Source organism: Heloderma suspectum, chromosome 1 (genome assembly GCF_057233095.1).
Source record: "Heloderma suspectum isolate Gila_16-S chromosome 1, 16-S_ref, whole genome shotgun sequence".
Lineage (NCBI taxonomy): Eukaryota > Metazoa > Chordata > Lepidosauria > Squamata > Helodermatidae > Heloderma > Heloderma suspectum.
In genome coordinates this window covers 191,358,863-191,372,634 of record NC_139458.1, presented here as the reverse complement: position 1 = coordinate 191,372,634, position 13,772 = coordinate 191,358,863, and the positions used below count along the sequence as shown (strand labels likewise).

Sequence of the window (13,772 nt, the reverse complement as noted above, 5' to 3'; positions counted from 1 at the left end):
CCTCAGATCTGTCTGGCAGCAGCTCTGTCATGCAGCTCTGTCTTGCTTATACCCAAATGATGTGACAGACCAAATGTTACCTCCCATAGCTTTGACCTAACCTCCTCCTCCCTTTCTCTGAACTTTGGGGCTTATGTTTAAATGGACTTACAAATCAGAACAAAGAACTGGGGTCTCTGAAATAAGGAACATCAGTTATGTTTCATAGGACTTGGATGAAGATGAGGCCTTTAAAATAGGAGATATCTTTGTAAAAAGATGGGACACCCAGGAGCCCTAAGATTCAGTATTACTCCAATCCAGTATGTAAAAGAGGACAGAAGATGATTCCTTTCTTAACCTCATCCTGCTGCTTGCTGTTGGAAACAATATCAAATGTTCAGGTATCTTAATATGTAAACAAAAGTGGCTTTTTAAAAAAAATATTTGATGTGTGATATCAGTCATTAGTGAACACTAGAATATGGTCATGAAAATATATCTATTCCCCTTTCTTTGGCACATTTTTTGTTTGTAGCTGCAAACAGTGACCATTTGCAGTTGTAAATACTATACAAAAAGCCACATTCATTGGCTGAGGCAAAACGTGTGAACTATACAAGTGTAAGTCCATTTAGAAATGTTATTTTGAATATGACCAGTACATCATTTCAGATGGTTTGCATGTATTTTGCATGTATTTATGATTTCATTTGAGATTGGAAATGATACACAGCATTAAAATGCAGGTTATAAACAGTGCATTTGCTAGCTTCAGTACTGGCACCCTATTAAGCTTACATCACAGTGGGGCCCTATTTTTAAATTTTGCAGGATGTAAGCTCATAACATTGCTCATAGTGCTGTTCTCACAGAATGTTCACCCAGCCATTTGTTCTGTGTTGTTGTTTTTTGCCGAACATTTCACAAAATTACCCTGAAGAAAGGGAAGGAAGACAAATAGACTCATTTGAAACTGTTGTAAATACACTTCTTGCCCAGTTGATTAGGAAGATGAGAGAGAGAGAGAGAGAGAGAGAGAGAGAGAGAGAGAGAGAAGCATTACCAATAGCCCTAATGCTTCATTGCTCCTAAACTCAGGAGCTAACTTCATCTAGGAGCTTTGCATTAAAAAAAAAGAATAAACTAGATGTTACTAGTGATGCATGACTTCTATCAAAACTAGTGCCCCCACATCCCTTCCTTCTCTCTCTCCTACAGAGTTTACTAAAGCAAGATGTGTGATATGACATCACTGCATTCCCTGCTTCCATTCATTTCAGTGGCTGCCACTTGTGGGGGCAGGGAAACTTAGAGCACAGAGATTGCACCATGCATTTTATTTTACTGTATGTTACTGGGAGACAAAGGTGGACAAGACAAAGGGGTTGCTGGTGTGAACCAGCAGCACATTGCACCTTATAGTATGTAGTGCATATTACTATAAATCATATAGTTCCACTCTAAAAACAGTGCAGCTTTTGGTCTAGAGTGTTCAGGTCGTTAAAATGTCTTTTCTAGTGAGCTCAGGTTAATTTGGAACCATTGTCACTTTAAATAAACTCTGGCACCAAGTATGGAGGGCGTGTGTAGGTGTGTGTGTGTGATGTGCTCTTTGTATACATTTGGACACCAAAGATGAACAGTGTATCAGGAGGCTGTGGACAGAATCTTTGCTCCTTGGAGCTAGACTGGTAAACACAAAATCCATGTTATGAATCAATTGTGCCCCCCCCCCCCCGAGATGTAAAGCGGGTCCATGATGTGCTGGCTTTCAGACTCATCTATTTTTTTAAACTCAAGGTTGTGGCTCTTTGGTTTCAGGGTAGATATCAATGTCCTTCTCATAGAATGTTGACATCTAGACTGCAGGGGTGTATTCATTGGTCTGGGAAGCATGATATGCTGTGTGGAATAGTTATAGCTCAATTCCAAAGCAGTTCACACAGTTACATTATCTTCTTGGAGTACAGGTGGCATAGATTCAGATGAATGAATGTGATGGTAGCAAGTTAGGGAGCTTAAACTAAAAGGAGATTCATATTTCCTTTTCCTGAATGCAGAATCAAAGAAGAGCTCTTCCAGCTTGTCTGTCTTTCTTTCTTTCTTTCTTTCTTTCTTTCTTTCTTTCTTTCTTTCTTTCTTTCTGTTGTGGAACTGTTCCCATAATTCATTATGGGAATTGGAATAATAACAACAACAACAACACTAAGGCTGTTTATTGTTAATTGTTATCATTTCTCAAGGGCCCCAAAGAACCAAGCCAGAGCTGCTGAAAATGCCCCTGGGGCATATAATAAAAACAACAGGCCCCTCCCTGCAGGTTTACAATCAAATAAACAGGTGTAAGGAAATGGAAGGATGGAGGAAGAGATCCTATCCTATTTAGCCTTACAATAGTCCATTGGGGGGGTGTAACAGTGTAGGAGATAGCCATGGTAAACAAAGCCCTAACCTGTACACAGCCAAGTTTCTGTCCTGGATGGAAGCATTTTCTGTACTTGTATTTGTCATGTCCCAGGACCAAGAACCCTCTGAGACAGAGGTTTCTAGTGGCAGCAACTCTGAGGAGGAGTCAGAACCAGGTCCCAGACCTTCAAAAATGGTGCAGGACGGCCCCATTGTCCTCTTGATCTCCATGAGGTGCCACTGCCCTCTGATTCTGAGGAGTGGACCCCAGACTTCTCCAGTGAGCAGGCTCTGGGGAGCATTCCCCAACTAGCTCCTCACTTTCCAGACCTTCTATGCTCAGAAGAAGCCAGCAACTGTGAGAAAGGACATGGGCTCTTTAAGAAAAACAGATGCCGCACCTGAGGAAGCAGAGCTCCCATAAGGACTCTCCTGGCCTGGCTATAAAACCTCTAAAATTGCCCTAAGCCAGTCCCGGTTAATTTGTCAATACTGTATCTATGAAACTGTCCTCTGTGGTCCTGAACTCACTTCAAGTCCTGGGCTTGGTACCTGTGAAGCTGGCAGCGGTGCAAAAACTGCTCCTGTTACAGTTGCTTGTCCCATGTTGTGCCTCCTTGCCTGAGCTGTCACCCAGAGCTGATGATGGAATCCCAGATGGAGCAGGATAGTATTGTAATGGTAGTGTTGGTATGTCATTTTCCAAGCAGATCCTGGACTGCTAAAACTGAAACATTACATGGTCACTGAGTCAACCATTCCTGTGGCACAGCAGTGTTGCATGAGGACTATTGCACAATACTTCCAAGGCGTGGCAGAGTCCTAGAAGGTTTCCTTGGTTGGCATCCTGAAGATCTGGGAAAAGTCAATTGTTGCAATCCTACGAAGAGGCTTGCTTGGCCCATCAAGAACAGGATATCTTTTTAAAGTATTGTATTGGTACAAGCTGTCATTTGTTTTGCAGTAGCTGAATTACGACGGGCATTCATATTCTACAAAGAACATTAGAGCTCACAGTTTTTCTTTAGTTATTGCTAGCTCTTATGATATCTTTTATTAGCATATCACTAAAATATGCTAATAAAAATAGCACATTTAAAAATTAACTGGTTTGTCAGCTACACTATAGACAAACTAAGAACACAATGAATGTCGGCCCAGTGTTGTCTGTCATTCAGATTAGAAGACCTCTTCTTCGGAACTGCTTGTTTTAGTGCGCGACACTTCTCCATGACTAGTCTCTATATACTGTTGTTGTTGGAACTGATAAGGCCAGAGCTGCTGAAAATATCTCTGAGGCATCAACCAGCTTTTCCAATAAAGCTTCAGTTAGATTGGATTGTGTTATATAAGGGAAAGCTATTCTCTATCGATATGCTCAGTCTCCATCATCACTTGAATCCAATTGCAGCATTTCATTTTCTGGAATCAGATATCCAAAAGAGTTCAGCACACATAATATGCAGATTTGTAAAACACGGTATAGTGTGGGGAAAATGTGTGCATTCCAAAGCTGCTTAGTCATGAAAGGGGCAGAATTATTCCTGACTCCAGATAAGATAGTTTATCTTGGCATGAACAGAATTTTCAGCAAAAGAGCTAGTTTCTTTCATTTGTTTGTTTGTTCGTTCTTTCTGGGGTGGAGGGAGAGTGCTAAACTTTAATATTTTCTGTGCCGTTATATTACCGAAAGAGAACCAAAAATAAACTAGTGTATGCTCCGCTCTTTTTTTAAGGGCTGTGTTGCTGTTTTCTGGGTTATTTGTTGTTTAATGATTTTTGTAAATTGCCTTGAACCAGGGCAACAGAGCTAGTTTCAACCCATCAACCACTGCTTATGTACAAATCAGGGATGTGTTGTGGAAGGAGTTGGGATGACACATAGAACTGGAGAGACGCCCCTGCCAGATCAAATCCAGAGCCCACCTACCCCCAACTGCAATAAAAACAAACATGCTGAGGGATCCAATCACGCAGTTCCCATTTAACAAGTAGCCCACGAGGAATGGGGCACCTGTTGGTGTGCCAGGTTGCCAAGTTTGAAGCTCGTAGAATGTTTGTTTTTGAAAGTGAGATGAGCCAGGCTGACCAGTTCAGCCCCATGTAAGAACACACACATATACAAAGATGTCCCCTCCCTGTGCAACAATCAGGCAATGGAACCAATGGGAAGCTTTTTTAAAAAGCCTCATTTCTGTTTGTGTGGGAAATTGTGGGGGGACGGGGACGGGACACATTGTGTGGGGTAGGAATGGTTAACCCTTGTCTTCCCAGCTGCAACTCCCCAAGTTGCCTCCCCTTGCCACAGTGCAGTTGGTGTGAAAAAAGCCTCCTGTTAACTCCAGTGGGAGGCTTTTTTTCAAGCCTAACTGCTATGCAGTGGCCTAGTTTTTAGAGGGTAGGTGTCACAGCATGCATGGAGGGGAGGGTTTTTCTGAGACTAGTGGACCTGGATTTAGGGCTCACAGAGCAGAGTTTAAACCACCAGCAGTGGGTGATTTTAGAATCAAAACAGTGTTCTCCCCTGAGAAATATGTTTGCAAATGACAAACTTCTGTTATGCCCTGATTTGATCAGAGGTCTTGGTTATAAGCATTGCCAGACACACACTGTACAGATGCCAGAATATAATATGATTTGGTTGAGTGTGTTCACACCTAACCATATTGCAATTGATTTTCAGTCTGTGAGTTCATGAACTCAGTAACGCATATTTCACCTATTTTTAGGAATAGAGGAAATAATGGCAAGAATATGCAGGCTTGCACGAGTAAAAGCATAGATTAATGACACAAATAATTTATTTATAGAAGACGTTCCAGTCTTTCCTTGAATTCTTCAGAAAACATCTTCTTGCTCCATGGCAAAATGGCTCTATAGGCAAACTTCGGAACAAGAGGGCTAAAGAAGTGCCTAAAGAAAGAAAAGTCTGCTGCTGTTTCAGTTCCCTTCTCTTCCAATTGCCTAGGTTTGTCACATGTTTATTTTTTTGAAAAGAGTCCCTTAATTTAAAGGGCTGTCCTTTCTTTGACTGTAATATTGCTTCATTGATCATTAGAAGCCTAGAGAATTCCAAAGAACAAACACAAGTTTATGTTTTAACTTTGGTTTATTTATTTATGAATGAATGAATGAATGAATGTGAACTACCAAGCTTAGCAACAACTCCAAGCCATTTTGAGTGGGATTAGTCTTAGGGTGTGGCTTTTCCAGATGAGGTTTTTATCACATCATCACCCTGCCTCATTCAAGGAATTTTATGGGGGGTCCAGGCAGTGTCATTTTCCATTTGTAGCCCCTTGGCATTTTCCCACCGCTTCCATCTTTTTTCTAAATGGAGAAAACCCATTAAGGATAAAAAGACAGAATTGTTGCACAATGCCTTCTAATTCATACTGTTTTCATACTAATTCATACCCTACATCTAGAAGCAAGCTCAGACAAATCAAGCAGCCTAGAAATCCACTTAGGGTGCAATCCTATGCATGTTTAGACAGAGAAAAGGCCTGGCTGGGGAATGCTGGAAGTTGTAGGCCTTTTCTCTGGCTAAACATGCATAGGATTGTGACCTTAAGTATTAAAATTGATGTCATAAGATGTGACAGGTAATTCCTATGTCTGTCAAGGTTGCACGTGTGTTTGGTGGGTAAAGGAGGAGAAGGCTGAGCATGGAACCATTCATTGAGACGTAGTCTGATTCTGATTATTGTTGTTGTTGTTGTTGTTATTATTTTGTCTTAACATTTTTTTATTGTCACCTTCCCTCCATTAAAATATCCTGGTAGGGAAGACTGGAAAGAAATCAGCATGTCTTTTCATGCTTACATTTTTAACTCTTACACCGAGTAAGGGGGTTGATATGTCTAGGAGACAAAAAGGAAGAACTTTAGAAGAGCATTTTCTTACAGTAATTATTGTGTATGTGTGTCACCAAATTTTCTTAGGGTTTGTTCTCAGAACCTTCCCGATATAAGGGAGCTGCAGATTTGAGATATTTTCTGTAGACGTCCAGTGCAAAGATTAAAAAACACCCACTGTCATAGCAATATGCCAAAAGTCTATCCAGGCTGATGGACATTCTGCACATACAGGCACCTCAGCAGATGGAGAATAAAGCAGAGTGACTCATTCAGTGCTGCAGCTGCTGTCTGCTGAGAGGATCACAGAAATGAGGCTTTATTTGTTACATAAATGACACTCATACAGGGTTTAATCTCTTCTACCATAGTGTCAGAACATTTTTGATCAGAAGGATACTTTGAGTGAGTTCAGACAACACAACAGCCCATCGTGGGTGACCAGGTATACTGTATGGGTTGTCTTGTGAACAACCCACAGTGTGTAGTTTGAGCACCCGACAGATGATTGGTCTCATCGTCGGTTGTTCTCCCCCTCCTTCCCCCTTCATTCTCCAGGCAGCTCTGCCTGGCATCCCAGGGGACTTGGCAGCAAAACCTGTCTTGTCTGCCACCAAGTCCCCCATCCCCACTCTGATCGCGACTCCGGTCGCAGCTGGAGCCTTTTTTTTTTTTACATTTTTCTTTTATGTGTGCAAAGCGAGGCTGAAAAAATAAATAAATTCGGCCCCACTAATGTGTGCAGATGTCCGCTTTTTTATAAGTATAAGTACAGGCCACCCCTTTTTCGAACCCTTTTGCCTTAGCCTCAAGCTACGTTTGACAGCTGTCGAAGGAGCTGTCAAAGGTTGCCACAGTTAGTGCAAAGGAGAGGGGAAAGGGGTGGCGGCGTAGATCTCTGTGAAAAACGGTCTCTGATTCTTCTTCTGAGCTGTGTAATGTATCTGACTGCCTAACTCTGTTTTGACTTCTGCTTGCTATCTTAACAACTCCGGCCTTAGCCTGAACCCCACTGGACTGACACCTGTGTGCTTGAACATTTGCTGGCTTCATTGCCTTGCTTCTTGCTAGCCCTGCACTCAGAGTCTGCCGCAGTCAACGCAGGACAGGTCCAGATTTAAAGTTCATTCTATGATGATAATGATTTAATTTGGACACTTCACCCACATATAACATTTGTGTTGTTGCTGGACGGAGCAGGAATCAGTGGTTATGTATTATATCAGGTCCTTTGGGGAATGTTTAATTTCAACATCAGTCTCGTAGAATTTACACAGGTAGAATGCGTGAAGATTTTACAAAACTGAAGTTTGAACCACTCTGGAATGGCGGTGCTCCTTTCTGTTCTTCGAAAAGCTCTTGGTTGCCCATGTGATCGCATGGTCCCCAGAAGGGGTAACACCTATGGATTTATGGCACAGTTTGATGGCACATGTGGATTTATGGCACAGTTTGATGGAAGAATATGCCCCAGTTATCATGGAGATGAAGCAAATCCTCAGTAAATTGTTAATTCAGTATGTTGTAAATTGTTAATTCAGTATTCATATATTTTCCTTCCTCTTCAGTAATGCTTGTGTACATTGATTTATTTGAGTCTCATCTGTGTTAGCCCAAGCTGATTTTTATGTTGAATTATTTTTAGCAAATGGTAAAAAGGGGAGGGGGGAAAAACAATCCGAGAGCTTTTCAATCAAATTCTAATTAACAATTTCTGTATTGCTCTCCTGTTTTCTTTGTAGCTTAAAAAAATACTAGCTGATATATTACACTTGGTGATAAATGAAATGAATCTGGAAGCATCTGTTGCACTTAAATTTCTTTATACTATTGCATAGCATTAGTTCAAGCCATTGGAATTCTTTGATTAAAAACTGAGCTGCCTGACATGCAGTGAAAACTTTAATAAAAGGACTATCCCAATGGTAGCTGATGCCAAAGATTTCAAGACAAAATGTCTTCAAATGTTCCGTCTGTACAAGCTGCAGTAGTGGAATTTAATTTGTGATGGCAATTTGAGGATCTTGAGGTTTAAAGAAGATTACATGTGTTTTTACCCATTTGTTGTCTTCTGTGCACATATGCTGAAATAGGAGCTGCAGGGTTGGATCCAGATTTAGTCATACTTAGAGTAGAGCCACTGAAATCAATGTGATTAAGTTAGCCACTAACTTAATGACGAAGTCTGGATCCAAGCCACAGTGTATAAATGTCATCATCATCATCAACAACAACAACAGACTGTACACAAACTACATAACCTTATTTCTTTTAGTTGAAAGGAAATATCTCGGCTAATCTCTATTTTAAGAACATAAGAAGAACCATGCTGGATAAGACCTAGGGTCCATCTAGTCCAGCATTCTGTTCACACAGTGGCCAAACAGCTGTGAACCAGGAAACAAGCAGGACACAAGTGCAACAGCACCCCCCTGCCCATGTTCCCCAGCAACTAATGTATATAGGCATACTGCCTCTGATTACTGGTGGTAGCATAGAGGGATCAGGACTAGTAGCCACTGATAGTCTTCTCCTCCAATGAATTTGTCTAGCTCCCTTTTAAAGCCATCCAAATTGGTGGCCATCAATTTGTAAAACGTAAGGTTTGGATCCTGACTAAGTCATACTTAAAGTAGACCCATTGAAATCAATGAGATTTAAATTGGTAATAACTTAAATCCCACCCATTTCAGTGGGTCTCTATGCCTTTAACATTTATTTTGGCATCAACAGATGGATTTGGCCACTAAATGTAAACATATTTGAGTGCATGGAAATCAAGATGGAAAAAAAAACCCTTTCTGCAAAAGAAACAAGAAAAGGAACATTGCCTGGTCATAATTATATTTTTCTTCCTTTTGTGGAGAACACCTGGCATCAGCTCAAATATAAGGACATGTACCTAGATATAATTGTCCCGTTGTTAGCCTATCAATTTATTTTAATGGACATGTTTGTAGAATAAAAGAGACATACAACAGAAGAAGACTGTTTTGAGGTGAAGAGGATCAAGTACTACACTAGTGTTCAACAGTTTTTATTCTTTAACTGAAGATCTTTCTACTGATAAAATATTGAAGGATGCATAACCTAGTACAGCTAGTATTATGTGTCATTGCAGAATTACAAGATAACAATGCCGGTTGTTGAATGACATTTTAGTTTGATCCTCCCTCTGACCTTTATAGCAACAAGGACCAATTGGAGGTCACTGGCTGATCAACCAAAATGTGACCCTTCATACACATTAGATCACCAGTTATGTTTAAACTGCCACTAAAAATTGAAGGACACCCTTTTCTGTGTCAAGGAATGACATGGTATAGTACAAGTGTTTGGTTCATCATGAGTATGTCCATTGGAGAGCCAATCATTTACTTACCGGGGGAGGGGTGTTGTGGGGAAAGGGGAGAATCAATGTTAATCTCTACATAAGACAGACTTCCCCAACCGGACACTCACCAGATTTGTTGGAGTGGAACTTCATAATTTCCAACCACCATGGCCATTGGCGCCAGGTTGGGGAAGGCTGATGTAAGATACATGTAATGTATGAAATAGCTTTAAGTTCCACATGTTTTGTAATACAGTAATTGTATGTGGCAACACACGCACAAGCCAAGGCTAAAGCTGTTACATTTCCTCATCTTACCAAGCTTCTGTTGTGCTGAAACAGATCAAAATAGCCCAGCCTAGAATAATTTTGAATGGTCCCCATGTTAAAAAGTCTTCACACACATCATGGGGAAGCCTAGGCTAGTACTCTTCTTCCTGGCATGCTTGCATCCATAGGCTGGGACATTTCCACATGGGGGAGTATTAAAAACATGTAATCTTCCCATCTGCATTGTACTAATAGCAGCTGCATAGATGGTAGCATTTGGTCTGTGTTTTTCTAATGTGCAAGCCTTTTCTTCTCCAGATTTGTTTTCACATGGCTGTTAGTGTTGGATTTTAATAGCACCTTCTGTAAAGATTTTGTATGCTGGACTAGATAGGCCTTTGACCTGATCCAGTCTGGTTCTTCTTATGGCAGGGTTGGACAACTTGTGGCTCTCCAAATGTTTTGGCCCACAACTTCCATTAGCCCTAGCCAGCAAACCCAATGGTGAGAGATGATGGGAGTTGTAGGCCACATGCCTGGTCACATCTGGAGGGCCACAAGTTGCCCACCTGTGTCCTAAGGGATATTAACAGTGCAATCATATGCGTGTCTGTTCAGAAGTAAGCCCCACTGAGGTCAATGCAGCTTACTTCAGGTAAGTGTGTATAGGATTGCAGCCTAATGCATTTGTTTAGAGCAGGGGTGCACAACCCAAATCGTCTGCAGACACTTCTGGTGCGGCCCACAAAACTGTGGGTACCCCACTGATCAGCTGGATTGGGGGATACAAAACACTGTTTTGGGCGCTCTGTTAGCTTTCACCTCTCTCATCCCCCAGTGAGCCACCTTGCAAGATGACTGTTAGCAGCAGAGAAACAGCAATCTCACTGGAGAATGCTCAGGATTGGGAGAGGTGAAAGCCCTAGATCTCAGAAGGGACTCTAGAGACTGTAGTCCATTTGAGATACAGAAGTAGCTCAGCCTATGAGTATTTCATTTTCACCCAGCCTATACTCATCATATTTACAAAGCTGCTAGGATCGTGACTGGGTTCACACAACATGCTAACCCATGATGGTTTATTTTCCGGAACATCCCATGATGGGCTAGCAAGTTGTCTGTGGGATGTTTCTCTCCCCCTCCCCAATTATTTCCCCCCAAATAAGCCACCCTGAGAGCCCACAGTCTGCAGTAAGGGTTATTTTACATATGGTGGGTTAGCATGTTGTCTCTCGTGCCAGCATGGGTTATCGAGATCACCTACAGAGCTGCTTGGCAAGAGCAGCCAAAAACGCTGCCGCCACTCTGCTCCTCTCAAGTGATCTCTATTCCTGCCGCAGTGAAAGCTGGGATACCTGGCTGGCTGGGTGGGAGGACTATAGGAGGAAGAAGAGTGGGTCAGTGGGGTCAAATAAACTACTCTGTGTAGCTTGTTTGCCTGATCGTCTGACAGGAGGACAGTAGGTTGTTTGCATAACCACCTACCAGCGTAGCTTGTTACCCACCATGGGTAAGTGTGCTGTGTGAACCCAGCTGCTAAGTCACATAATTAAAGTTTGGGTAATGCTCAAGACAAAGTCCTCAAAAATCTCAAGGAGCATAAATAAAAGGTCCTTCCTTATTGTTCCCCAGATACCTTAAAATTTGATTGTAAATGCTACCCCTTTTCTTTAGAATACCACTTAGCTTCTTGCTGACTAATGTGTTTTTCTTTGCTCTGCTCTGCTGGTGTTGTTGGGGGTTTTTTTGAGTTACGACTTGTTTGCAGGTAGAATCTATCTCTACTATGTTTCTTCAGATTCTACATGTTCCTGAAGAAACCATGACAAAGATCATCTAGAATACGCTAGGTTTCTTCCTTTTGATGCGCAGAATCCACAGAATGCTGCAGCTTTTAGTATCTTCTCTTGGAACTGTTTCTGTTCTGTATTCTAATTTATCTGTTTGATCCTTTAGTTTAAGGGGCCTGTCTGCCTATCATCATTTACTTTTAAAATGCAGAAATTGAGGTTGCATAGGTTTTTTATATAACGTCTGAGCCTATATGCTCACTGCTGGATAGGTGCAGCAGCTGTTGAGGCCAGATTTAAGGGAACTGACACTGGTGCAAAGCCACAACTGGTGGCCTCTTGCTGGAGCCAGGATCTGTTTCCAGGGCTAGAGAACCCACACCCATCATCACTGTTGCACTAGTGCTTGTTCCTCCCTTTAGGACAAAGTGACATGCAAGGGCATACATACTGCACTGCCATGGGGAGGGTGAGGCAGAGTCTTGTCAGGTGCAGCACCTTGTTGTCTTGAGGCCAAAGAGGCTACAGTAAACCTTGAGGATCAGGCTCCTAGTTCTCACTGAGATGGTACAACTATGTCTTGGAAGTTCCTCTTCAGGCTGCAAGTAGAAGCTCATTTAATGGAACGACCTTCCATGCAAAAGCAAATGACAGCATATTGAAAACTAGTTTAGAACTAGGGCTGGTCTACTTTTGCCCCATTTTTCAGGGTTTTCCTGATTTGGGTGGGGGGCATTTTAGACAAACCTCAAAAAGGGACCAAGGATCTCAGGACAGGACAAAGCCATTTACACCATGGGTGGCAGAGCTTACTGTGGCAAAGGCAGAGTTTCTTTCTTTCTTTCTTTCTTTCTTTCTTTCTTTCTTTCTTTCTTTCTCATTAAAAGCCACCACTCTGTTGGCAGCTTCATCAGCACAACAGCAGGAGTGGAGCTCTAGTTGCTGCCATCCTTCTTTCCCAGAGCATCTCTGGGAATGAAGGATGGTGGCAGTGGCCAGAGGTTTGCTCTTGCTGTTGTGCTACCAAGGGCATCACAGCTTTTAAACTATAAAGAGGGAAAGAGAGGGAGGAAGTCCTGCCACTGTCATGGTAGGCCACCTGCCCTCCCCCTCAAAATCATTTTGTGGGTTGAATTGCAGCCACCAAAATAGGGCCACCGAAACAGCTGTGCCCAGCTCTCCACCATCGAATGGGACAATGAAAGTGGGGTGGTCATTATGGGTCTAGCTTATCCTTATCCCTGACCTCTCATTTTCTATGCAGAGGGAAATGGAAGTGTCATTCTCTACCTGCAGTCTGACGTGGTTCAGTGCAGACACAGTATACGATCTCTGTGAGAACTAGATAAAAGAAGCATATTTAATTTCAACAACAACAACAACTTCTAATGAGCTGATATTTCTCTTTGCACTAGGTAATGGAAATGTATCTTCCATTTTGTGGGATCGCCATATCTAACGCTCAGCTCTTTGCCGCTTCAAGGAAGGAGTACGATAGAAGTAGAGTAAGTAAAATGTAGCATCTGGGACCATGATCACTTATTTTTACTTGATATACCAGTTCTGTGCAATCACACAGTAAAATGTCAAGAGATAGTTTGACCCACCCCCACACTGTAAAATGTCAACAGGTAGTCTGACCCACCCCCACACTGTAAAATGTCAAGAGATAGTCTGACACACACATACCCCTAATAACTAGAGTCTCATCCATCTCCCTTACAAGCTGGGGATGTATTGTGTGGTCAGAAAATCGTACCTTTAAATAAACATAATACAGCACTGTTCACATGTTAGTTTTTCTGTGCGGCAAGAAGGCAGGAGTGGGGGTGGGTGGGGGGAGATGTTAATTCACCTGAAGTTTTAATAGGCACTCAATTTCCTCATATTGAGTACTGAATGAATAAGACCTTAGAAGCAGATATAGGCACTGATATGCTATTGTAGGGCTATTGTATTTGTTTATTATGAGAACCGCTTTGAACACCACACTGTGGAAAATGTGGTATACAAGTGAATTGACTATGACTATTCTGTACATAATTTGCAATGCATCATGTTCATTTACTCCCTGTTTTAGTCCAGCAGTCTTACGCTCACTTACTTGGGACTAAGTCCCATTGAACTCAGTGG

General features: G+C 42.0%; 1 protein-coding gene across 3 annotated transcripts in view; it reads left to right on the top strand.

Moving 5' to 3' along the window:
• PDE11A (phosphodiesterase 11A) overlaps nt 1–13,772 on the top strand; it is a 255,148-nt gene that overhangs the window by 91,034 nt on the left and 150,342 nt on the right. For 2 of the 3 annotated variants that reach the window (XM_084814457.1, XM_084814442.1), the window contains one exon: nt 13,055–13,144. The exons of the other annotated variant lie outside the window; for it this stretch is intronic. In XM_084814457.1, the coding sequence (XP_084670583.1) occupies nt 13,055–13,144 (90 nt within the window). The remainder of the gene's footprint in view (nt 1–13,054; nt 13,145–13,772) is intronic. 3 annotated transcript variants of the gene reach the window in all.